Raw genomic sequence first — 25,067 nt, 5'->3', positions numbered from 1 at the left:
TTACTGTTGCTTCATTAACATGTAAACATACTTTTGCTGTTGTGGCTGGTTGAGTTTGGGTTAATTCTCCCTTTATATACTGTTGGGTTGTTTCATTTTCCAATCAATTGATCATATGTTTTGTGTGTAAGTTCATGTGTGTCTGTCAGATAAATGTAGAGGAGTACATGTCCCTCTGAAGTTTAGTGCAGCAGAAGAATAAAGCATAAAATGCAAATACTCAATTTGAGTACAAGTAACTCAAAAGTGTTCCACGTTGGAGCTGAAACAAATATCACGAAGATCAGACCTCACCTTCACTCTCAATCAGAACCTTGTCAAAAAGAAGGAATGCGGAACGGGCCTTTATGTACAAATATGCATGTGCAATTACATGACTCACACGAGTTAAGGTTTGTTTTTACAGACACGGAATCAAAGAGAAATCTGTCTTGTCTTATCAAACCGAAGTTTTCAGAAGTACAACACAGCGTTATAAATGTATAAATGAGTTGGAGTTAACTCCACTTTTACCAGACAGGACATTAACATGAACCTTGTACATTATTGCAGTAATAATAATCAAACATTATAGTGAATAACAAGGCCTATTCTTCATCATAACTACTTTGATGTTTTAAGTCAGTTTTACTGATAATATCCTACTTTTTGCATGTCTTTTTTTTTTTTTTAGAATGAGTATTTTCATATTGCAGTATTTGTCAGGCTGCACCAGTTCCTTGTGTTTTCCCTGTGTTTCCCTGCCCTCTTGTGTCTTGTCTGTCTCCCTTTGTTTGTCAAGGTCCGCGCTGTGACTACACCTGTCACTCAGCTCCTCCAGCCCCGCCTCCTCTCACACCTGCAAACCATCACCTCATTCACAGACAATCAGCAGTTGTATTTAAACCCGGCTGAGTCTCCCAGTATTCGTCGGATTGTCTGCTTCCCACAGTCCGTCCGTTCCTCTGCCTGAATCGGTCATTTTGCCTTGCCTTACCTTCCACTCACCTGTGTGTTGTTTCCTTTTTTTTTCAGGAGTCTTACCTGCCTGTAAGCCCTCTGCCCAGCCCAGCCTGCCTGTGAGAGGAGTTGGAGCTCATCCTGTTCAGAGTGTTTTCTACTCTTGCTTTTAGTTGATTCCTGTTGTGGAGGACACCTTTAGTTATTATTCAGAGTGTTTTTTGCTCTCGCCTTTTGTTGCTCCCCTTTTTGTGGACACTTTTTATTATTAAACCTTTTTGTGTTTCATACCAGCCTGCTCTCCTGTTATCTCTGTTGCCGTCACTCTGAGTTTCTCCTTTCTGGTCTAGTGTGCTCACACACACAACAGTATTGCTACTTAAAGGATTTGGATACCTCTTCCACCACTGCTATACGCCACATTCACCATTTTTCTAATCATCCACCTCTCAGTAACACAATGAGCATGAAATGAGAATAAGACTCATTTAAGAAGAGCAAAAGCAAACCTGTCTTACTCATATGAAAATGATTATTTTGACACACATGACCAGCCTCCCAAGACGAGGCAGCGTCAGTTTGTGATACCATGTTCGACCACAAGAGGGCTCATTATTCATTTATTAAAGCACAGGGAACTGAACAGTCCACTGGCAGAAGTGCTCAGATCTTTGACTTCAGTGAAATAGCAATACTGTGGTTCAGAAATACTCTATTAGAAGTAAAAGTCATGCATTTAAAATGTTACTTCTGTTAAAATACAAAAGTATTAGCTGCAGATTACCCATATAGTACCAAAAGTAAAAGTACTTCTTTTGCACAATGGCCCAGATAAAATGATGTCATCATTGAATTGTTGATTGCAGTAGGCCTAACAATAAACTGAAGTTGACAAATGAACATGGTGGAATAAAAAGTGTAATGTTTGCCTGTTAATTTTAGCAGAGTAGAAATATAAAGTCACTCAAAAAAAGTAAAACTTTTCATAATGGGGAGGATGTGCTGACATGTAATTGGTTGGTTTGTTTTGTACAATTATAAACATAGATACAGCCGCACCAAAGCAGTCCCTATAAAGCAACTCTGTGGAAGACAACACTGGAAACTAATGCACCCTACAGTATGTAAGGATCTCATAGCAACATCATAAAAAGTTTAACTGATTTTTTGCTGATTTAGCCGTCATCCAATCACTGGTGTCGCCAGTCACTCAGTCACTGAGGGACTATGCATCTAATTGATCTTGCTACTGATTGGCTTTGCTACTGAATACACTGAGCTGACTCAGTAGTCCAGCAGGCTCTCTTCTGTGTTTGCATTAAATCCTCTACCCTCTGTTTCTTACCTGTAATGATGTCATTGAGCATTATAAGGCTTGTGGTTTATAATGATAAACTTCATCAGCTCAGAAAGACAGAAATCACGTGCTCTGCTAACATGGCGCTTTGCATACAAAAGAGAGTAAGGACATCAAATTATAGCACACAAGAACATACCATTTGTAAGATTAATCGATTATTAATCATGTTATAGCCGATACTCATTAAGATAAGTCAGCTTTTTAGAGCAATAGAAACCTGTTTAAATTTTAATGCATTGTTTTATACTATTATTTATTCTAATGATTGCTTCTACCGTTATTATTGTTACAGTAAAAAACCTATGGTGGTTTGTTTATTCATTTCCTTGCTGGATAACTTCAGTGAAGAAGAACTGAAAGTTAGTCCCTGATGTTAAACTGTGGCGTACCCGCCCCTCGCCGTCCGTCCAGACGCGCATCCAGGCGTCAGGGTCCACGGTCCAGATCCAGATCACAGCTTGACTCATAGCGCACAGCAGCCAGGGCGGCGCCTGCCTATAAAATCCCTGCCGCACTCATTCCACTACTTCTGAACATTCCCACTTCTCCTCGGCCGACCACGTCCCAGCCCTACACACGGTAAGACATAACGGTGCTGCTCGTGTTTAACTTGACTTGACTTAATTCATGAAGCCTGAAACAGCCTGCAGGCACAGCCGGCTGGGTGTGGAAGGATCGTTCAGCCTTATTTACTCTTATCTTCCAGTCAAAGAGAGAAAAGTTACTGGTTAACGCTTCTTTTTAGCCTGTCTGACGGAAAGTTCTTATGCTGTTTAGTATTTTTACGCACGTCTTCTGAAGAATTACGCAGTGGGTTGTATTCATATGATTGTTTTATAGCTTTGACTTTCTATTATAAGCTTTGAAATCACACACTTTTACCTACAAGGCCTGACTCTGTTCAATCATTATATGAAGATTTGGACGTTTGGGCAACACAGGAAACACTCCAAAAACTCCAATTTTCTCCAGTTTTTCACATTGTACACATTCCCTTTCCTGTACTGTGAGCACAGTTGAGTCCATATAGTCTATAGGTTCCTCAAGGGTGTGGTTGCACTGTGGGCATGTACACACATGCATGTGCTCTGCTGCCATAGTGTCCTCTCTCATTTGCAGCATCAAATTCCACCATTTTGGGCCTTTTTTTTTCCCTCATGCAGCTTAACTTTTCCATTCCCTCTTATACAAAAAACACAACCCCTGTGCCCCCTCCCACTTCTTTTTTAACTGTTGCAACTCTGCAGCGACGAGGCACAGTGTGTTCAGAACGGTTTCAGTTTTGTTCTGTTTTCTTCGGCGTCTTTCTCTAACACCCTAATGACAGACTTCTGTCCCTTCTCATGAGTGTTACTCATCAGTGGGAAGAGTGTGAGAGCAATGAGCAAAGCGCTGCTTCCCCCTCTCTGGGCTCAAGTCATCCTACAATCCTACAAACAGTCAGATGTTGATATGTCAGCATTTGTTTCATGCAAGAAAAGGCTACCTTTTGCATTGAGAGGATCAGCTCCTCACCCCCAAATCCTGAGATAAGGTCATCAATAGAACATGCTCTTGCACAAGAGCATCAAGTAACACAATTTTTTTTTCCATTTTTTCATTAAAGTTTGCTTAGGTCTTGCTGTAAAATTGTCCAGTGGACTGTCATTGATCAGTAATATCTTCTCTATTCAGCAATCATGCCTTCAGAACTGGAGGGAGCCATGGAGTCACTCATCAAGGTGTTCCACAAGTACGCTTCCAAGGACGGCCGGAGCGGCACGCTCAGCCGGCGAGAGCTCCGAGAGTTGATGGAGAATGAGCTGTCCAACTTCCTGAAGGTGAGACGGGACCAACATGTCAAGTCGAAAATCACAGTGTCCAGAATTATAACATCACTCATCACATAATACAGTATAAGCCAAAGTTTTCTTGCTGATGCCTCACACCCCTTCTTTAACTCAGTCTCAGAAGGACCCTGCTGCTATAGACAAAATCATGAAGGACCTGGATACCAACGGCGACGGCCAGGTGGACTTTGAGGAATTTGTGTCTCTGGTTGTTGGACTTTCCATTGCCTGTGAGCAGTGCTATCAGATGCACATGAAGAAGATGGCAAAGAAGTAAAAGAGGACAGCAGAGGAGACTAGAAGAAACCAAAAAGCATTTCAATTTCTAAATGTTGTTGTTTTTTTTTTGTCCATTAAATACACTAACAAATTTCAAATCTGTTGTCTCTGGTGGTTATTGTGTATGTGTATGCACACATGTGTCATGTGTCATATTGAAAATGGACACAAAGAACCAAATTATAGCTACTTTCCAGCCATTGGTTTGTGCTAATCCCATGCCCTAGTTAAACTCATTCCAGGGATCAAAGTGTACTGACTCCCTTGGCAACTGCACTAGCAACATTAGGTGTGATGATGTAATTCCCACCTGTATTTTATGCTTCCCTGAGTGTGAAAGGGCAGACGAGCCTCTCCCTCTCTGTTTGATAAAATCCTTCTTATCGCTGTGCTGAGGAATCTGCAGAATGTTATTAGCGTGAGCACACCTTTCTGCGAAGCCGATGTTGCAACTCTCACTGGATTGCGAAGCCTTCATGAACGGATAAATTCAGCGATCGGGTGCTTTATAACTGCGTAATGTTTGTTTTATTCTATTAAAGTTGATGGCCACGGGCACTGTGATGAAACGTGGAGGGCCTGAGTCGCAGGGCACAGCGGATCAGCATGCCACTGTTTTTCTCACCGAATTCCTTTCATTGTGTTCTGGTCAAAGTTGGATTACATCAGAGAGGCTGAACAGGATAGCCCCATCCTCCTGACACACCCCACTTTTTTTCCTTTTTGCTCTGAAATTGAGTCTCCCAGGCAGCACAGCTGTGTGCTAGCACTGACATACTACCAAATAAATGTTTGAGTCATATATGGTTATGTTAGGATTTCTGCAGTTTAGGGTTTGGGTAACAGCTGCTGATAGAATCGGCCAATCCCAGTGAAGTAAGCCTGCCTGGAAGGCTAATCACAGGGCAAAACAGTCTCAAGAGTGTCTTCGCCCTTGCATACACCTCCTTGGGCAGGGCCCGCCTCGTGGCCTACCAGTGTTCATGGTAACAGGGCAAACACTCAGGTTGCTTGGTTACAACACTCTGAGGGTGTGTGTGTGGCTATGTGTGTGTGGCTATGTGTGTGTGTGTGTGGCTAGAGTTGGATTCACCCTTCAGTTTACACAAGCGCCACACCCATGTGACCCACAGCTGAGTTTACGGCCGGGAATTCCCACATTGCCGACTGTTTCCTCAATATCACTCTTGTGCAGTTGATGTAGTTTCAGGTAAAAGGAGCATTAGCTGCCATACATGCTGTGTGTGTGTGCGTGTGTGTGTGTGTGTGTGTGTGTGTGTGTGTGTGTGTGTGTGTGTGTGTGTGTGTGTGTGTGTATCATGTGGCTTCCCACAGTACAATCATCATTTGTGAAGATGAAAAAATGTCTCGAAGCATGAAGCAACAGATCAGATCTGGGAGGTCAGTGAACGAGCCAACACTTGCTCCTTTCATACAGACACTTACTAATGCTGAGATAATGAAGTTTCTCACAATCCTGCATACTCACAGTTATCTGATTTCTCAATTGATTCGCAGTGAAGGTGTGTATTGTTCAGGAAGCAGGCAAACATTTCTTGGAGACACGCGCAGGCAGAACAGCCCCCCTCTGTGGACGGTTTCATTTGGTAAACAATATCAACAATGTTCTGAACCTGCCGACCCTCCCAGCATCCGCTTTGTAGCTGCTGCCACTGGAACTGAAATCAGACTATTGTGATCTTGTTCCAGCCAATGATGCAGTTTGTAAAAATGTTCCAGAGCTTCATGTCTGTGTTTGTTTGTTCCCTTTATGCAGTCACTTAAACGAGAGCCAGCGCCTTGCTGGTTATGTCCTCAGTTTTATTCATTTTATTTTTTTTTTACCCCACCATGCAACTGTTCAAAGTCAGACTGGGTATTGTTTTCTTCGTGGGATCCCATCCTGGCTCGTCCTCACAGTGCTTTGACAAAGAGACCTGGCTGCAAGCTGCAAGTGAACGCTGAAGAAAAGAAAATATGCTTTCTTTTCCACTAGATGGCACAAGAGTATAAGTGCAGTCACAATGCTGGACATGCGCTTTTGGTAAGTTATTAAAACTGCTCCAGCTGTACTGCAAAAAAATGTCTCATGAATCACAGCTGGATGTAATACAGAATGTGGTTTCCATGGATACTCCCCAATTTGGTAGATCTGAGTGAGTAAAATGGAGAAGGAAGAAGACAGGAAAAAGAGTTTGACTAATGTGTTCCACTGAGTGAACGAGGACTCAGAGCGGGTTTGCACCATAAATTCAGCTGTAGAATAAATGAATGTTGGTCAATTCATGTGACAGTGACTTCGACTTCTAACTCCTGATCTGTACTTTACTCGACGCCGACTGAAGTTGTTAATTAGAGACCAAAACAATTATACCCTGATCAAAGTTGAGAGACAAGAAAAGACCTTTGATATCAAGTCATAAAAGAGACCACACACACACACAGACACAGTTGCCACAGTGTTGATTTTCATGTCCCTGATTTCTGGTCTCTGCAGCATGAGTCATGAGCTTCAGGGACATGACTCTGAGTCACAGCCTCCACCACAAAATTGCAAAGAAGAGAGGACCCACTCAGGACCATAACAATCAACGCACAGTGAGTCACTGCACCCAATGTTTTCATTTTAGAGTCACATGCATTTCAAACAAGTAAATAAAAATAGAAAAAAGTCAATTATATACAAAAACAACCCCACCAGAAATGAGCTAGTACAATATGCAATTAAGGTGTCCTCTGATACACAATTGGATAGAAAAATGCACATTTAACTTCAATTATGCAGAGCTGTTCATTGCTTTAGTCTTTTCAAGAAGGGCATCGCAGCTGAAGTCTCATCACATGTGGTCTTCATCATCAAAAAAGTCGGAGAAATGGTCAAAATGTATTTGTTGCACAGAAGCATGCACAGAATGACGAACCTGTAACGTGAAACAGTGAGGATAAAGTTGGGTTATATGCAAACATGATGATTCGAGTTAGTTCTTTGGGGACAAAAGAACGTCTGAAAAAGTTGTAAAACAGTTCCAACATTTGCACCTTGAGCCCTTCATCAAGTCTTGAGATTTGTTTTTTGCTAGGGGCCAGGCTGAAGTGTATTACACAAACTGTGAATTTTCTTTTCTAACAACGTGAGCTCTAAATGGAGCAGCTGTATCTGGCTACATCATAACAAAAAGTGATTCAGTTCACATAGTAATCACCGTATCCCTTCCTTCATCAGCCTGCAAGACATCATCGTCTCTCCTCAATAAACCAGGGAAATGCAGATACATACAGTTTCAAATGTTTCTCCAAAATACACCCTTTAAACAGTTTCCTCTACTGCTAACAGAAAAGCAATCGAATGAACAATAAACATAAAAATCCAAACTCTTCTAATGCATTCCATCCAAAAGCAAACAAAAAAATGCACTTGCATGACTAAACTGGCTCAAATTGTACATGTAACAAGCATGAAGCATGAAGCAGAGCAAAACATCCGCTTTTTGCTTTGTTTTTGCTTTGCTTGGTCTTAAAAACACAGCACACAGCTGCCCTTCTTCTACATGTCTCATGATGTCTTAATAGCAGTAATTGCAGGTTCAAATGCAATCATAAGCTCAAAACATGAGAAACATATTAGTGATGAACGATGCTTTTTTTTTTTTTTATCAACATTCTGCTTTACAATTTAGGATTTTGAACATCCTAAATGCAGACACCCACTATATTTGCTTCAGTGCACACACAATACACTGTTGTGGACATGCAGTGTAAAATGAGTCATAGCGGATTCCCTAACAACCAGTGTGAATAATCACCAGCTGTTTCTGATGATTTTCTAAACAATACATGGACCCAGTGTTTCTTAAAGAATAACTTGGGAAATGAAAAAAGCAACAAAGCACGGGGGGAGAAGTAGGAGTGGTTGGAGATGAAAGGAGCATTATGGAGGGAGGGATAAAGGGTGTGGTGGTGTATAAAGCATCTTTTGCATCCATTTTACCATCACTGCAGCTCGTCTAAGGCTGACTTTCACTCTCTAATCTCCTGAAATCTCCACAAATCAGCTTCGGTGAGTAGAAAATCTAAACAATGCTTTGTTTGTTATTTCGTTTACTGGCTTAAAGACAGTCAAAACTTTATCCAACAGCAAATTCCAGTGAATGCAACAACTTTAATGCCGTTTCAGTGACTTTGACTTGTGTAACATACAACTGCAAAGTGAGCAGCTCTGTTGCAGTTGGTGCTTTTTGAGCCAAGTGTGACTTCCCGTCACTGCTTGTGAAACTAAAAGTTGCGAGAGACATCGCACATTTGGCTCTGATGCCAGCGATTTGGCAAACTTTAGCATGGAATTTCCTCCGACTGATGCATCATACGTCCAAAAGTTAGCGTCCGGTTTTCATTCTTACTTTTCAGAAAAACTCAATTAAACATCGGAAGAATAATATGCTACTCGTTTTGTGCTCTATACCTCCACAATTCCCATCTGTTTACAAAACCTCTGCTGCCACAGTTTCCTCCACTTCCACACCCCAGAGAGGGAGCAGCACCATGTGAGTCAGAATGCAACCAGAACTGACTCTCTTGGGTTTATGGAGTGAGCGGAAAAAAACACTTTTCAGACATGCAGCGGAGAGAGCAGACTTCAGACATCACTACTGGGACTTAAATCAAGTCTTGACCTGCTTCTTTGCCTAATTCAACCGAGTTACCTGGAGAGATCAAGCTGTTGCCATAACAATGTCCTGTGTCACTCGGCAGAGATGCTGCGTTAGAGAGCAGTGACGGGGGAAAATAAGAGTGGCTGGGCCCCGGTGGAAACCCAGGGTTTATTTTTATCTCCAGCTCCATGGAAAAACCTGCAGAAAAACAGAGACAAAAGAAATGATGTCAGCCACTGCTTGTTGCTTAATGAATCCCTTATGTGTATATTTTGTTGTTAAATGTATACTGTTATATATGTTTTTCTCAACAGCTGCAGAACATGAATAAATTAGCCACTTCAACTGTAGCAGGAGGAAAACACAACTGGCCGACACTGGCACAAAAGTGAAGCAGACTTATGACCAGAATATCATGTCTTAAAGTTTCTGTTTAAGTCCAGTTTTACCAAACAGGGCCTGCACTCCTCTCAGACATGACCTCCGAAGCTTCTTCCCTTTTCTTCGCCTCTAACTATTCCCCCGGATTGTGGATATAAATGCTGTTCTTTGTCAACATTCCAAATTTGACCACAATGCCACATGATCTGTAATAGTGCGCACCAGGAAAAGTTGGGAGACTTTGACTCTAGATGGAGCCACAGCAGTATCAAACAAGGCATCCTTCAGCAACTTCTTCAGGAAGTCATCTGAAGGAAACAAACTGGGCCAGTCTGATCTGAACCCGTTCAGTCTTTAAGTTTTCACACTCTGATGACACTGCAACCAACGCTGGGACATGAGGAGAAATTCCATGTGTCAATATTCAATTCTTTTTTTTCTTTCTGTCCTCTCAAAGCAGCTATCATCATGTCTGACATCAATACGGCGATCGCCCTCCTCATCAACTGCTTCAGTAGATACGCTGGCAAGGAGGGGAACCCACACACCCTGACTAAGGCAGAGCTGAAAGACCTGCTTCAGAATGAACTTGCCGAGCTGCTGGGGGTGAGCGACCTCTGACCTCTCTCTCTGTCTGTCTCAGTCGTGCACAACCAACAGGACACACGCTGGCTTACTGTCCACGTGTCGCGGTGCATTATATGGAGAATGGCGAATGCGCTCAGTAGAATTTGTGCATCATCACAGTGTGTAGTGCTTTCTGGTTGCGTGCACACCCAGTGACAAGTCTTCCCAGTTTTATGACGAGTGAGAGTGATGCTGATGGCACAGCTACCAGTAATGGCTTAAAATAATGCCCTAATAAATAAAATCATGTGTATAGTCTTTTTGATTGTTAAGACTTTTCTCATCTGCAGAAAGCCAGTGACAAGTCAGCAGTGGACAAAATCTTCAAGGAACTGGACTCAAACCAGGACAACACTGTGGACTTCGCCGAATTTGGCAAGATGATCTTCTGCCTCACTGTGATGTGCCACGAGTTCTTCGTAGGCAAAAAATAGGGATCCAAGCGCCACCTTGAGGCCAGCATGGGGAGCTGCCTTCCTGTGAAAGAGAAGGGCGTCCCACGACATTTGTCCTGACACAGGAATAAATATTTACTACTATTTACTAAATTACCGCAAAGTCACAAAAATATGTTGCAGTGCACAATGAAATAAAGTTCTTTTTCTTTGAAACACTTAACTTGAGCACTTTGTGTGTTACTGCTCAGTCAGGGGAACCATGATATGGTATTTGTAACAATGTTGGATGGTGGTACAAACACGCCAGTGCCATGGTCTAAGTAAGCTTATGATACTTGAGATGCTTTCCCAAAACACTTGAAGCGGCTGTTGATACTAAGCTTTCATGCCTTTAATCTTACAGCTGGATTAAATTCAGGAAAGGATCAATATAACTGCAGGTTATGACAGGAAGGATGGCACTGATGTTGCACAAATCATGTACAGAGCTGGCAGGAACAAAGAACATTAATGAAAGCCCACTATTTAAAGCAAGACTGTTTATTTAAGGAAGAAATAACAATCTTTCTCTTAACAATAAAATGCTAAAATTCATAAAATTCAATTCTATACACTCAGGCATTTTACTATTACAGCCATGCTTGGTCTGGTATGACCAGTAGCATATGGGAGCAATGACGAGCTAATGAACTTGTCACATGTTGTTGTATAAGTAAGTGCAGCTACTGAGTCAGTTCACTAACTTTATGACTCCTCTCCACTTGTGCAACTGTTACGTTACATCTCATCATTCTGCAGCTGCAGCTTGTGACCACAGTTTGTGTTGTCAGGCGAATTTTATATAGTCTTGCTTTAGCTTAAGTTTTAATGTAGCGTCCCGTAATATTATTTGGGAAAATTAGGTTTTGCATGCAAAATATACAGTAAGGAATAAAAATGTTAAAAATGTGGTGCATGGGGCCAGTACAATGGCTCAGCGGTTTGTACTTTCACCTGACAGCTCAAAGGTGCTGGTTTCAAGCTGACTGGCTGGCGTCTTTATGTGCATATTTTCCTGAATGTGGCATTCTGGGTACCCCAGTTCCCTCACACAGTCTAAAACATATGTAGGTTAGATGAACTGGAAATACTTAACTTAGGTGTGACTGTTAATACAGTCGCCTGCTTGTGTTAGCCCTGTGAGAGAGTGGCGGTCTGACCTGGCAACCCTGCCTTTCACTCCATGTGTGTCAGAATAGGCTAACTTGATGAGCAGATATAGGAAGTGATGAACAGCATGTATAGTTAAACTCAACACAAGTAGATATAGATTACAACATGCAATAATGCAAATAGGCCTACAAATAGGCTTTAACACTGCTCATCCAACACTGATTTAAATCAGCTTCTTTCACCATATACTTTTGTGCTTGCAGCTTTCAAAACATTCATTTTGTGGACTTTAGTCCACGATCCATATTGGTGACGAGCATCACATGATAAGCATAACATCAATACTCTGTAAACGTCATACGTTTTGTCAATGGTGAGTAATTATGTGCCTTGAGGCCTGACGACCTGCAAGTTTTCATTCCAAAACAAACACAGCAGCAGGTGACTTCCGTGATTACTTTTCCTTCCCTGTTTTAAAATTAGTAATCCTTACTTCAATTGCACATGATCGCCCGTCCCTGCTTAGATGGATTGCAGAAGACAAGACGAAACAAAGCACAATAATATCAGTGTTTGGTATCGGTTTTTATGAAATAGACAGAAAACAAGAAAGAGAGAGAGAGGCTGGAAAGCTAAAGCAACAATTTGTATAGAAGTATGTAAACTCAACATGCATGAATGTTAGAGAGGAACACAGCATTTTCTGGTAAAATCAAGTGTTAAATGGAATCTGCCTTTTTCTTTATTGTTTCAACACTTTAGTTAACAGCCTCATACAGACACTTCATTATTTTGAAAGACAGCTGTGACGACATACATGTAGAAATGGAATTTAAAAAAGACAGACATGGGGGGTGTTAATTGTTGCTCACGTTTTATTTTTAAATACAACATTTAATAACAATGCAAATAAACCTGTAACTCATATTGTCACGTTAACAAATGATGAGTGTAAGTAATAGTTGGATTCATGCTCAAGTGATAAGCGCCTTTGCACTGAAAAGTTCCTTTCCACGAGAACACACCGCACTGCCGGTGACGCCTCCGGGAGGTCACGTTGTGTGGCCGTGTCTCGTGACGCCACCGAGGGGCGGGTTATCAACAACAGAGTCGGTCTGTGGAGCTAACGTTAGTGAGGGACAGAGCTCGAGTGTTGTTTTGAATTTGTTAGAAGACACCGACTGGAAGGGGGGCTAGGGCCTGTCGATAAGATGGCGGATGTAGGAGGCGATGAAACTCGGTCGACTCTCCCTTCGGCATCCCGTAACGGTCCGGTTGTCGGTTCGTCTGCGAGCACCGCGGGCCAGAACGCGCCTATGGTAACGTCGGGTCCGCGGATGGTGAGGATCGTCAAGTCGGAGTCCGGCTATGGTTTCAATGTTCGCGGTCAAGTCAGCGAAGGAGGACAGCTGCGGAGCATCAATGGGGAGCTGTACGCTCCTCTTCAGCATGTCAGCGCTGTTTTGCCCGGAGGTGCGGCAGACCGGGCTGGGATAGCAAAGGGTGACAGGATCCTGGAGGTGTAAGTCAGCTTCTCTCCGTTCACTTGAGGCAGGTAGTTAGCAAGAAAAGCTAGCTACCCATGTTAGCTCGCGTTGATCCAATTTCAAGCATGTGTTAACATTAGCCATCTTTAAGGTATAACGCTACGTCACCTGTCTGTTATGATAACAAAAGTGTACGTTTACCTAGCTAACCAGTTATTTGTCCAGTTTACAGCCTTTCGCACCTGTCGAAACATTTGGCGATGTAACGTTAGCTACATCAAGCTAAAGCTAGGGAGTTAGCTGTAACTAGAAAGCTGACCAGCTTACATAAGTTGGACAACAGGCTGTGCATGTTGATTAGCTTTAGCTTGCTAGCGAGCCAGGTAGCTAACGTCTCGTTTAGCTAGTCCTTTGCGCAGTGACTGCTTCAGCATTTGTGTGAGGATGAAATGTAATTCACAGCCTTGTTGAAATCGCATTGTCATATGCATAATAGTAGGGAAATCTATTTTGACCCTTCCCGAAGGCAGGGGATGGCTGTGTTGTCACTCACATTCAACATCATATGGTGTGTGTGCTTCTCGTCTTGAGGAGACCGCTTGACAGACTATCCTCCACATCAGCTGTTTACACAGGACAGTACAAGATGCTGTCTGTCGTGTTTGCCCTGAAGCGCCATCATTGTACACCAGTGGTTTTGAAACACATGACTTTATCCTGGAGATGTCTTGTAGAAGTGTTTTTGTTTGGTCAAACTCTTACTGAAATGCCAAGAAAAGGCAGGGTTAAATGAACTGTCAGTCTGTCCCCAGAGGAGCTTTTGATGAACATAGCTCAATTTTTAAAGCCTCCTCTAGCTTTTACCTTTCAACAGGTGTATGGCAGTCCATTTTAAGAGAAATGAAGTCCCTCTAGAGTTCATATTTGCAGACAGGTAGATTTCTAATAATGTCATGACAAACCAAACTATCAGTGATCTGCCACCATGGTTGTAAGCTTTGGCCCTAACAACAGGTAAATACTGGAAACCATGAAAGAAGCCAGATGTTAATAGTATATAATTATGCACAATCACTACAGTTAAATATGTTTCTTAGACATCCATGTGTGTTTGTGGCCTAGCTTAAGCCTTATTGTCGGGATTTGAGAAGTTAAAACATGTTCGGGTATTACTGTGAGCTTGACAGTAGGCTAAAGTTAGAATAAGGGAGAAGAGAAACAGAAAACAAGGAACACTTGTGTGAGTCCACTTGCTGAGGCATCAAAAAGGTTTTACCCAACCTGTGTTTTCTGCCTTTTTACTCTTAAAGTTCACTCTGGTCACATGACGGAGCCAGTGCTTACCGTGTGACTTTTAAACCAGCTTGACCATTTCGTAAAAAAACTCAAAAGCATCATCCTGTTAAGTGTCACATGTCAGCATTTTACCTAGTTTTATGAGCAAGGAAAGGGAAGAAGCTTGCGTCTTTTGTGGTAACCAGCTAACATCTTCTTTTTTTATTAACTCTACTTAACAGCTCTGTGAGTACAATTTGTGTAGAACATCAGATTTTTCATTGTCGGCTGTAGAGAGAAAGTGAATGAAAACACGAACGTCATCGTGCTCTTGTGTATATACAGGAGACACTGAGGTTAAGAGGTTTCGTAAGGCTTGACCTTAGTGGTAGACCATTAGTGGATTAATAGTCTCACTGACAGGAAGTAGGCTGGTAGTATAAGCCTGTCGTTGGCTGGCTATTTCAGTGAGGCATTCTGCCTTTCTGCTACCTGTTACTGTTTTCAAAGTCCCAGTAGCTAAGTGAAATAACAACCTCTGAGCTCGCAGCCCACAGGCTGAAAATGGCAAGTTTTGACGAAGATTTTTTCAAAGCAATACAAACACGCCAGAGTTTTTTTCTTTCTTTTTCCCCATGCCAGAATAATAATGGGTTCAGCCAGTCCTTGTTCCAGCACTGGCACAGTGCTGTAGGTGTGGAGTTGGGTCTGTCTGTGCATGAACTTATGTTGTATTTTGATTGATAAAAGTCTTTTTCTCTGTGAAAGTACTCAGTATCTTACAATTTCAGTCAGTATCTGTGTATAGTTTCTTGCTGATCTCTTGTTCGTTTTATTTTTGTAACATATTATTTCATTTCTGCCTAATTCACATTGTGCCAAACCCCTTTGTTGCTTAACTGCGGCTGATGCACCTATCTGGCAGGCATTGCTTTGTTTTTGTTTTGTCTAATAAGAGGATGTTGGGATCAGAGTAGTGTTCAGGCAGACAGATGGGGTGGATGGTGGGCATACAAAGCACAGGATTTTGACACTGGAGACCAAGGTTCGCATCCTAAGTTCCCCTGAGTCCCATGTGACTATCTAAATGTAAAAAAGTAGTGTTGAGACCAAAACATCTCTCTTCCTCTCCACCTTTTTAATCACTTCCTAATTTTGCAGGCCAGTTTGAACAACTCAGAGGGATGGCGTCATGTCAGTCTCTATTCCTACAGTTACTTATTACTGACTTTATTTTCCACCAGCCTTTCTGACTTATTCCCACTTTGATCCATACACATTTATAAACCACAATGGACACATGGCACCAGACCTTTGCCCACACTCTTGCTTGCTCCCTCCTCTCCTGTGTCTGTCCGGCTGTTTCTCATAGGAGGATTAGCAGAGACACCTGATGCTGCTGCCATCTGGCCTCATCAAAGCCAAGAAGGGAGGTGTCTCACAGCACCAAAGGAAAGGGAGACATTAGAGACTGCCTGGTTATTCAGCACTCCCAGTATTTTGTTTATCAATGGAGGACAAAATGCACTGACATTGCCACACACCGTCATTGGAAAACAAACAGGATGCATATTTGCAGCACTGGTGAAATTCTTGTAAATTATTGCTATGTTTAGTTATGCATGGCTCTGTATATGTGCCAGTCCTGGCCTTGTTAAGTGGATGGGTTATCTGCTGTGACATGACCAGTCCACAGGACCAGTGCTTATCATGTGACTGAGGAAAGACACTGTGGGCTGATGGCTCATTCTCGCTCACTTGATCTTTCGTCTTTGTGTGTAGAGAGTTCAGTCATCTGCCGTGTTGAAACATACATTGATCATGCAAAAAACAATGGGAAAAGGGGGTTTTAAAACTCTTCTTTCTGTCTCTCCCGCCACCATATGTTGTCTCCAGTAATGGGGTGAGTGTGGAAGGTGCCACCCATAAGCAGGTGGTGGACCTGATCCGAGCGGGGGAGAAGGAGCTGGTCCTGGCTGTGCTGTCTGTTCCTGCTCAGGAAGCCGATGGATTGGAAGGGGGAGAGGATGTCCAGCCCAACTATGACTACAGTGACAAGCAGGCAGTGCCCATTTCCATACCCACATATAAACACGTAGAGCAGCACTCCGAGAGGTTTGTGGTGAGTGCTGATTGGATACATTATCTTACATTTGTCATCGTGTGGTTCTCCTGAGGTGTTATTGAAATAACTTGTAATTCAAGATTATAAGATAAGATATAAATTTATTAATCCCCCGCCAGGGAAATTAGGGTGTTAAAGACAGCAGCAATAAAAGCAGGAATAACTCTAATGGACTATGGTGTATCTGTCCTGTCTTTGTTTCAATGGCTGTAGGTGTACAATGTGTACATGTCAGGTAGACAGCTCTGCTCAAAGCGCTACCGAGAGTTTGCCATCCTGCACCAGAACCTAAAGAGGGAGTTTTCCAACTTCAACTTCCCAAAGCTTCCCGGTAAATGGCCCTTCTCCCTGTCTGAACAGCAGCTGGATGCTCGCCGTAGAGGCCTGGAGGAATATCTGGAGCGAGGTAGGTTGATGTGGAAAGGTCACTGGCGGAAAGACCCGCTCGTGAGTTGATTTTCAACACGAGCAAAGACAAAAGGCTTTTCTGCCCCAAATCCATTCGAGAAGAATTACAGCTCAATTTTTGAGGCTAAGGTGTTTAGAGCCATCAAAATCCTTAGTAGCCATGCATACCATTTAAACATGCAGAAGTCGTGTAGTTGGGATAGAAAACAGGCCAAGCACTGGCTGTGATCAGTTTATCACCACATACAGAAAACCCTGTAAATTGAACACAGGAGACAGGCAGAGTGACATTTAGCTGTCTTTTGTTTATTTGATTTGCTTTGACCTTCCTCTCGCTTCCTCTCCATCTGTCTCTGCCTCTATATTTGTCTCTAGTTTGCTCTGTGCGGGTGATCGGGGAGAGTGACATCATGCAGGAGTTTCTCTCAGAATCAGATGAGGTACACATCTCGATTATTGTTGTTCTGATATGCACCGTGCTAGATTTGAATGCATCTATTTCTGTGTGAATTTCTGATTCCGAGCTTTCAAAAGTTGAAGCTTTGAGTGGAGCAAGTTTTCCTGCAAATCCTTCAAAACTTTCTCCGATGTACAACTTGTGTCTTGTAAGACAGGGAATCTGCACACCACCGCAGTGCCTTATTTATTACACTGTCTCCACATTTGGATCAAAATTTAGTTTTATGCTATGCTATTGATGGTACTGATGTACTTATGGTATTGGTATTGGTATGGTATGGTATTGATGTACTTACTGAATTTGGTATTCTGCATCTGATTTTGAGTCTATTCAAGAGAATTTTGGAAAATTTATGCTTAGATAAAGTCATGAATACATCTGTTTAACTTCCTCATCATGGCTGCCATTATGGAGTTTAAATGATAAAGCCAAAGCAATCGGCGAGCTAATTGCCTTGCCGTTGTAGTTCTTTGAGGAATGACAGCAGAGACAAATGCAGTACATCTGAATTAATCCAGCACTTGAGGAGGATTAGGATTTCTAACAGAAAAGAGTTCTGGTTAAGTTGTCTTGTTTGTTTTTTTTAATCCAGAAGTGCTTCCCAGTAATTCAGAACAAGCACATGCATTCAGCACCATACAAGCTGGCACACACCCTCGTTAATCCATCCATGTTCATGCAGCCCTGCAGCTGTTTTCATTATGTGTTGCTTTGCCGGGCAGAACTACAATGGGGTGACAGACGTAGAACTGCGGATAGCCCTGCCGGACAAGACCACCATCTCTGTCAGAGTCCGCAAGAACAGCACCACAGACCAGGTGTACCAGGTGAGAACACAAGACATCTGATGCTGTCATACAGCTACAGTGTACAATTTATTGTCCCAGTGTTTGAAATAAATGAATTTGGCTTAGCTACAAAAACAGCCTGAGATCATGTATGCTGGTAAATACATAATGTTTCATAAGAGTACAACGTACATTTATACTGAAAGGAAAAAAAAACACACTTTCTAAACATTGATGATGCAATAGAACTTCTTAAACGCTGTTTTTCTTACATAACTGACTCTGTATTGCTCCTCCTGTAGGCATTAGTGATGAAGGTTGGAATGGACAGTATTATGGCGAGCTATTTTGCCCTTTTTGAAGTCATCAACCACTCGTTTGGTAAGAACTTTATGTGTATTTGATGTTTAAGAGTGTTTCAAAGTGAAATTCCCAGAGCCTTTTCACATACTCCTGTGTTTAATTTATAAGCCCTGCACCACATTAGTTTTCTAAATAAAGAGCCGTGTTATCCCACTGGTGAGTTTAGTCCATTTCACCAAGGGGTATGTGTGCAGTTTTGGACAGCAAGGGCAGGTAATTTGGTACAGGCTAGAATTTTTTTAATTACTAAACAGACCCCCCCCCCCCCGCTTTTCATCCCCCTGTTATCCCGCTCCTTCTTTCTTTTATTTGTTGCAGTGCGGAAGCTGGCGCCTAATGAGTTTCCCCACAAGCTTTATGTGCAGAATTACACATCGGCAGTGCCGGGGACTTGCTTGGCGCTCCGCAAATGGTTGTTCAGCTTCCAGGAGGAGGAGTTGCTAAGAGACAATCCGCTGGCACTGCACTACTGCTTTCACCAGGTAATAACAATAATTGAATCCCACTTGTCGTAGACTTAAGGGAACTCAGCACAAAATTTGATCTTCTTGATTTTTTTTTTTTTTTTTTTTCTTCAAGAGTTCATGTACTCCTCTCAGAGTTGAAATTTGGAGGTGTCAGCATTTTTGGTCATGGATAATTTCTGCCATAATCAGGAAAATTTAATGTATTCTTTTACTTTTAACTACTTGTACTGGTCTCAGAATATTCCAGTTCACCATGTAGTTAATTATTCATTTACCGTTTGTAGTACGATCAGGAAGTCCTAAAAATGTCATCCTGAATGGAAAATGAATAGTCTCATTCTTTGAAACTTGCGTACTTAACCAGGAAGCCAGAGAACTATGATTTTCTATAAGCCAGTGAAACTTTTCCACAGTATAAAGTGTTAACTGGAACAAATAATCCTCTAATGCAAATGTGCTAAAAATAGCCGTAACAGCAGCAGCGGCAGCCTGCAGCCTGTCCGCTGACCAGCAAAGGTCACCACCTTAAGCATTTTAGGCACGTGAGGTTCAGCAGTGACCTATTAAAGTGATTTCTACTAGTAAAGACAGCACATGTAGGTGCTTGCTCTTCTGAAAACACCTATCCAGAATACATAAACCTGCAATAACTGATTGCTTTGGCCACTTTGGGCCAGAAGATGCATGTTGTGAACACAACGTTAGCAAATCAGCACCTTTTAAGTTGATGTGGCGAACTTGTTGGCGAATATGTTGGCGATGTGTTAACATTTTCCAACCAGCCACCGTCAAACCAAGAAACACCTGTAGCCGATATATTCATCCAATCAACCAACCAGTTGCTTTACTGTGTATAAGAGTGGTAAATAAAATGCTTTTTGATTTAAATTGCTACCTTAACTGTTTCTTCTCATCAGGCTAGTGCCATAATAAATAAAATAAGATGTTGGGCCAAAATTCATAGAGCCCCTGAAAATTGCATGTCCCCCCTAGGGATGCCTGTATTTTTAAATCCACTGAGCTTGACTTTGGACGCTTTGAGGTTGTTGCGACTGGTCAGCATGTAGTCTTTCAGCTGCAGAGCAGCAGATTGACTTAGCTTGTTAGTGAACCAAAACAGAGACTTTGTGGCCATGCAGACTGTGAGCTGAAACTCACTGTACGTCTCCGTAAAGCTGAGCAGAGCTGCACATTCAGGTGATAATCCTGTGTAGGTTTATCACTGTGAGTGACCTCTTTCATGCTGTCATTTTATACATTGTTAGAAAAATATCAATTATCGAATTAAAATAAATGTACACAAGAGTTTATTGCTGTCATTGTTTGAACTTTGTTACATGTGGCAGAAATATTTTGTGCAATGTTTTTAAAGGATAGTGATTTCTGTGCAGTGGCCTCAAATCATAAATGGTGTTGTATCTCTTCATGCCACCCCAACCCCCCCCCCATCTACCCCACCCCCTGTCTGTCTAGGCATTGGAAGATGTGAAGAAGGGATTCATAAAAACAGAGGACAAATCCTACCAGCTGCAGAAGCTGGCAGAGCAGCGCAAGATGGCCACGGTCAGTCCCACAGACCACTCTTTGTTCAGGGAGGGTATTGGGATGACTACACTTTTTGCCTGCTGACCAGAGCCATCACCAAAACATTACCAAATGAAAATGGACAGAAAAGGCCGACTCCCTTTCACGCTTCAGAATACAGTCCTCTGTGATGTAAACAAAGACAAAGCCACTGAGTTTATATTGATGCTTGGAAAACATTAACTGAAACCATCATGTATGAGTGTCAGGGTTTCTGTGTACAAACTCCATTTACAACTATGCCGCCACCCAATACAGCATGTCCAGGCTTTTAAATGGCAACCTTTAGATAAACGAATGTAAAAACAACGCTGGTTTACATACGCTTCAGCGATCTGATTGTTCCAAATGTTAGGCTCTATCTGATATCAGATATGTTCACGCAAACAGGAAACCTGCTTCACTGGGATCAGGGACTCAAAAGAAGTGGGCGGAGCAATCGAAATATTTGGTTACCATACAACCTCACTTGTATCTCGTAAAACCATCTTTAAGTCTGAATTTGCATGAAGAAAATAAGAGTGTGATTATTATTGACAGGTGTGCATCTTGTATTCAAATGTTAGGTCAGTTTTCACAGCTTGATAGTTGCCCTTTTTTTTTGTAAATTCAAACTACTCTCCTTCCACTGAATCTGGCCTTAGAGCAGTAGTGTTGCGTAAGTATTGCACTAAGTTTCTCAACAACTGAAATACTCTTACCAATATACCATTACGGTGCAGTGATGGAGTTGGGTGGAGGTGAGAACCGCAACAGCTTGTTAACTGGGGTTTTGGGGATTATGGAAAGAGTTGTAAATGTAATCTTGCTTAGATTGCCATGACCTGGTTATTTACATTATTAGTGACTAATGCACGTGCTCTGAAATACTTTGTCTGTTAGTACCTGAGTCTGCTGCGGACATGTGAGGGCTACAACGAGGTGGCGTTCCCGCACTGCTCCTGTGACTCCAGGAGGAAGGGGCATGTCATCACAGCTATCAGCATCCATCACTTCAAGCTGCATGCTTGTACTGAGGACGGCACGCTGGAGGTGAGCGTTCATCTGCGCTAGCTTGATAAACAGTGTAAATACAGGATCCAACTTATCACTGACGGCTAGCGGCTTTACTTACCGACTGTGAACCCTGTCGCCCTCAGAACCAGGTGATAGCTTTTGAGTGGGCGGAGATGCAGCGCTGGGACACTGATGAGGAGGGGATGGCTTTCTGCTTTGAGTACGCCAGAGGAGAGAAGAAACCTCGCTGGGTCAAGATCTTCACTCCATATGTGAGCGTGCACACACCTGCGCTGCTGTTTGACATGTTTTCAGCTTCTTCATTGTGCTCATCACTGTGTTGGAATGAGTGACGGACGTGAGTTGTGAAAGAACAAATTGTTCCGCTAACACATTATAATCCATTTATGATTGGAGAGTCAACGCGTTTTGCTTCCCGTGAAATCAAAGCAGCGCAAAGAGGAAGCAAAGACAGCTGATTAAGAAATGTAGCCTGCAGGCTGATTGTGCTGTATTTGAAGGCTGAATAACAGTTCTGTTTGCATTTTCCTCCTAGTTTAACTACATGCACGAGTGCTTTGAGCGTGTCTTTTGTGAGCTGAAGTGGAGGAAACAGGTAAGGACCCCTCCTTTCCTCTTTCGTTCTGGGAAGCGCATGACTCCATGCCAAGTTTGGAATTCTAAACTTAGCTTATTATTGCACCTTTCTTTACAAATACAGCAAGCCACTGGCGTGTTTTCTTCAGGATTTTGTTCTAAATGATTTATTTTGTACGTTCCTGTGTATTGATTTCTTTTTGCTGTCAGGTTGAGGAAGAGGCATCTGACAAAGACAACAAAAACTGCAGCAACAATGGTAAGCAGAAAGTTGTTTTTTTTTGTTTTTTTTTCCCCTGACAACAAAGCAATAATATCGTTTGAAACACAAACAAAGCATCAGCACTGGAGGGTAAGAGGCTAGATTTTATCTAGGGCAAATAATGGAAGGAATATGTATTCAGATGTGGTACTGAGTGGTGCTTTGAATGACAGCACCCATCAAGCACCATGAATTATGCAAAAATCTCCTGTCTGAAAAAAACTAAAAGGGCAAAGACAGGGAGAGCTTTCCAAGTATGGTACCTCCTTTTATTTCCATGTATTAAAGGTAAAAATATGTGTGAACATTGTGCTGGTTTCTTAGTAAATACAGGTCAATGACATTAAATTACACCCGGCCCTCAGAGAGGTGCTTTCATATGCGCTTGAGTTGTTTTATTATCTCTTCTGTGCAGCTACTATGACTTTATAATTGAACAAAATCAAGTCTACAAATCAACTACAAAGCAGAGAACGAGCTGCATTTTATAATTTAGCAGTGCTTCATGATGAAGCAAGGAGAGATAAATTCTCCTCTGGCGCTCTCAAAGACAAATCCTCATGTATTTGTGCATACAGTGAAAACAGTCTGCAGGATAGATGTGTACGTGTGTGCAGACATGTCGCTTGTTATCAAAGCCATCTCCTAGAGGTCCGCGCATAAAGGGGAAGTTGAAAGTATTTGCCCCACGTGAGACAGCACGAGTGCGAGACAAGTATGTGGACGAGCAACTGCAAGGCATGAGCGTGAGTGAGGAACCTTTGGAGGAACACAGATAATGAACAGCTGAGGAGAAGCCGAGAAGGTTGAGGACATCCAGATGTAAGGAGAGGGCGTCAGCATGCCACAGAGGCACATGTATCATGATCATTAACTGCAGCACAGTGGAAAATTCGCTTTCTGAGTGATGCCGTTGCTGAGACACTGACTGATCTGTGTTGTGTTGTGGCAGCATTTTTGTAAGTCACATGACATGCAGAGAGAGAAAAAAAAAAAGCCTATCATTCAGACTTGTTCCCTGAACCGTCTCTCTGTGTTGTAGAGTATCTGCCTCCTCTGGAGACACAGCAGAAGGGATGGCGCCACCTAGGGGGGGAGATTGCAACTTCCTAAAACCATTTGTCATCACCCAAACTAGAACTGGTCCACTTGCATCATCACAACCACCCCAGAGAGCGCCCATCGACAAACACAGAGCTGAGTGACAGACGGAGGCGATCTATTCCCCGGAAAACAAACCGGAAGTGGCCTATTTGGGAAATTGGGACAGTCGCACTTAACCGACCCCAGGGATACACACAGCAAGAAGAGCAATGGAAGAGAATAAACAAAAGCCAACTTTCATGTCATTTACTAGATCTCAATAGCGTTTCTGTTGTTTTCCTCCATGCATCCGCCCTGTGATGTCGGACAGGTCACGAGCAAAGTCTCGCCAGTGGTTGAGATGTAACACACACATACAGCGTGTGACTGGTCAGGGTCACCACAGCGCCGTGGCACAAAGGAGGCTCCTCCACGAACCGCCATTTGACAAGGGAGCTGACACGCGGGATCGGATTATGACGGTTCTCCAACACGACCGGCGCCGTCCGCGGCCTTCAGCGTGGCCCGCGTCTGCTGAACTGAGATGATGGAGAGGAAAATAAGAAGGGAGGGATACAGAAAAATGTGGCTTTCACTCTTTTAACGTAGTGATGAAGGAAGAAAGCAACATCCTGCTTTCCACCGATGACGGACATTAACACAAAAATTCTGTTTTCTATCTGTCAGGTCAGAAGTGTTCTATGTTTGTCAGAAAACAAAGCAACATAAATGTAACTAACGGAAAACGGATGTGGGGGGACTTGTTCATAATAATGTGTATGTTTAACAATCTTCTGATAAAATATAGATTAATATAAGAGCTATATTAATTGGTTTCTTGGTCTAACACAATGAAACACTAACTGAAGTGCGTTCAAGCTGCTCGAGCTAATCTCCATTTTTCACCTTGTCTTCTGGTCCAACCCACGCTCCTTCAGAACGTCTGTTGGCAGTCCGCCATAAATGTTTGTGTGTGTGTGTGTGTGTCTGTGTGTGCGTTTATCCCCCTCACAAGTGTTTTGTGGTGATTTTGCAGAGCTTGGAACTGAGAGGAAGAGGCTTTCTCATTCTCAGCTCTGCATAGAGATGATCTCTCGAACAAAAGGTTGACGGGCCAAAGCGTCGATGTTTTAGAAATGGCACACGTTCGATGTGAGGAATGCGTCCGGCAGATTGTGAATACAAGGACGGGAGAGTTTTTCTGTCCGCCTCTTGAGCTGCAGTTTGCTGAACGGGCAGCAGAGAGCGGCAGAGTGTAAGACAGGTTCAGTGAGCAGAAATAGAAATCTTCTCAGAGCTTCTTAAAGAGTGATCCCTCGGGCTCTGCAACTCACCCAAAAGTATCACTCCGCTGCAGTTTGTCCATTAACCGCATTAGGAGGACAGATTTTGTGTGTGTGTGTGTGTGTGTGTGTGTGTGTGTGGTGCAGAGCTGATGGTTCATGAAGTTGTGTGATAGCAACCACAGCCTTGAGCATAGATAGCAACGCAGGCAGCGGTCTGCCTCTCAGTGCACCTCAATGCGTACAGTATTAGTTGTGTGTGGTTGCACATGACG

The 25,067-nt window shown here is 42.7% G+C and overlaps 3 protein-coding genes across 4 annotated transcripts; all 3 read left to right on the top strand.

Moving 5' to 3' along the window:
• Positions 1–2,754: 2,754 nt before the first annotated feature.
• LOC139346417 (protein S100-A1-like) lies at positions 2,755–4,505 on the top strand. The gene is made up of 3 exons (XM_070985471.1): positions 2,755–2,878; positions 3,974–4,119; positions 4,244–4,505. Exons 2-3 carry the CDS (start codon positions 3,979–3,981, stop codon positions 4,403–4,405), a joined length of 303 nt encoding a protein of 100 aa, XP_070841572.1. The 5' UTR covers positions 2,755–2,878; positions 3,974–3,978; the 3' UTR covers positions 4,406–4,505.
• A 3,879-nt stretch (positions 4,506–8,384) lies between these two features.
• LOC139346419 (ictacalcin-like) lies at positions 8,385–10,682 on the top strand. 2 transcript variants are annotated; one of them, XM_070985473.1, is made up of 3 exons: positions 8,385–8,464; positions 9,898–10,043; positions 10,355–10,682. In XM_070985473.1, exons 2-3 carry the CDS (start codon positions 9,906–9,908, stop codon positions 10,496–10,498), a joined length of 282 nt encoding a protein of 93 aa, XP_070841574.1. In that variant the 5' UTR covers positions 8,385–8,464; positions 9,898–9,905; the 3' UTR covers positions 10,499–10,682. The 2 variants fall into 2 exon arrangements, with proteins under 2 accessions (XP_070841574.1, XP_070841573.1); XM_070985472.1 differs by having other exon boundaries at positions 8,394–8,464; positions 9,895–10,043.
• Positions 10,683–12,688: 2,006 nt separating this feature from the next.
• snx27a (sorting nexin 27a) lies at positions 12,689–24,335 on the top strand. Its single transcript, XM_070984290.1, has 13 exons — positions 12,689–13,136; positions 16,273–16,498; positions 16,715–16,907; positions 17,285–17,349; positions 18,092–18,196; positions 18,460–18,538; positions 18,839–19,002; positions 20,461–20,550; positions 21,454–21,603; positions 21,711–21,839; positions 22,124–22,183; positions 22,375–22,423; positions 23,469–24,335. The coding sequence occupies exons 1-13, from the start codon at positions 12,826–12,828 to the stop codon at positions 23,537–23,539; spliced, it is 1,692 nt and encodes a 563-aa protein (XP_070840391.1). The 5' UTR covers positions 12,689–12,825; the 3' UTR covers positions 23,540–24,335.
• Positions 24,336–25,067: the final 732 nt, after the last annotated feature.

This window comes from Chaetodon trifascialis, chromosome 17, assembly GCF_039877785.1.
Source record: "Chaetodon trifascialis isolate fChaTrf1 chromosome 17, fChaTrf1.hap1, whole genome shotgun sequence".
Taxonomy (NCBI): Eukaryota; Metazoa; Chordata; class Actinopteri; order Chaetodontiformes; family Chaetodontidae; genus Chaetodon; species Chaetodon trifascialis.
This window is presented reverse-complemented; position numbering and strand designations above follow the sequence as displayed.

What these genes read in the sequence shown, in the direction of transcription:
- LOC139346417 (XM_070985471.1), top strand. Translation starts at nt 3,979, where the DNA reads ATGCCTTCAGAACTGGAGGGAGCCATGGAGTCACTCATCAAGGTGTTC. An exon ending in AGCTGTCCAACTTCCTGAAG is followed by an intron (nt 4,120 to 4,243) that starts GTGAGACGGGAC and finishes TCTTTAACTCAG; the next exon opens with TCTCAGAAGGACCCTGCTGC.
- LOC139346419 (XM_070985473.1), top strand. Translation starts at nt 9,906, where the DNA reads ATGTCTGACATCAATACGGCGATCGCCCTCCTCATCAACTGCTTCAGT. An exon ending in AACTTGCCGAGCTGCTGGGG is followed by an intron (nt 10,044 to 10,354) that starts GTGAGCGACCTC and finishes TCTCATCTGCAG; the next exon opens with AAAGCCAGTGACAAGTCAGC.
- snx27a (XM_070984290.1), top strand. Translation starts at nt 12,826, where the DNA reads ATGGCGGATGTAGGAGGCGATGAAACTCGGTCGACTCTCCCTTCGGCA. An exon ending in TTCTCTCAGAATCAGATGAG is followed by an intron (nt 17,350 to 18,091) that starts GTACACATCTCG and finishes TTTGCCGGGCAG; the next exon opens with AACTACAATGGGGTGACAGA. An exon ending in TGCACTACTGCTTTCACCAG is followed by an intron (nt 19,003 to 20,460) that starts GTAATAACAATA and finishes CTGTCTGTCTAG; the next exon opens with GCATTGGAAGATGTGAAGAA.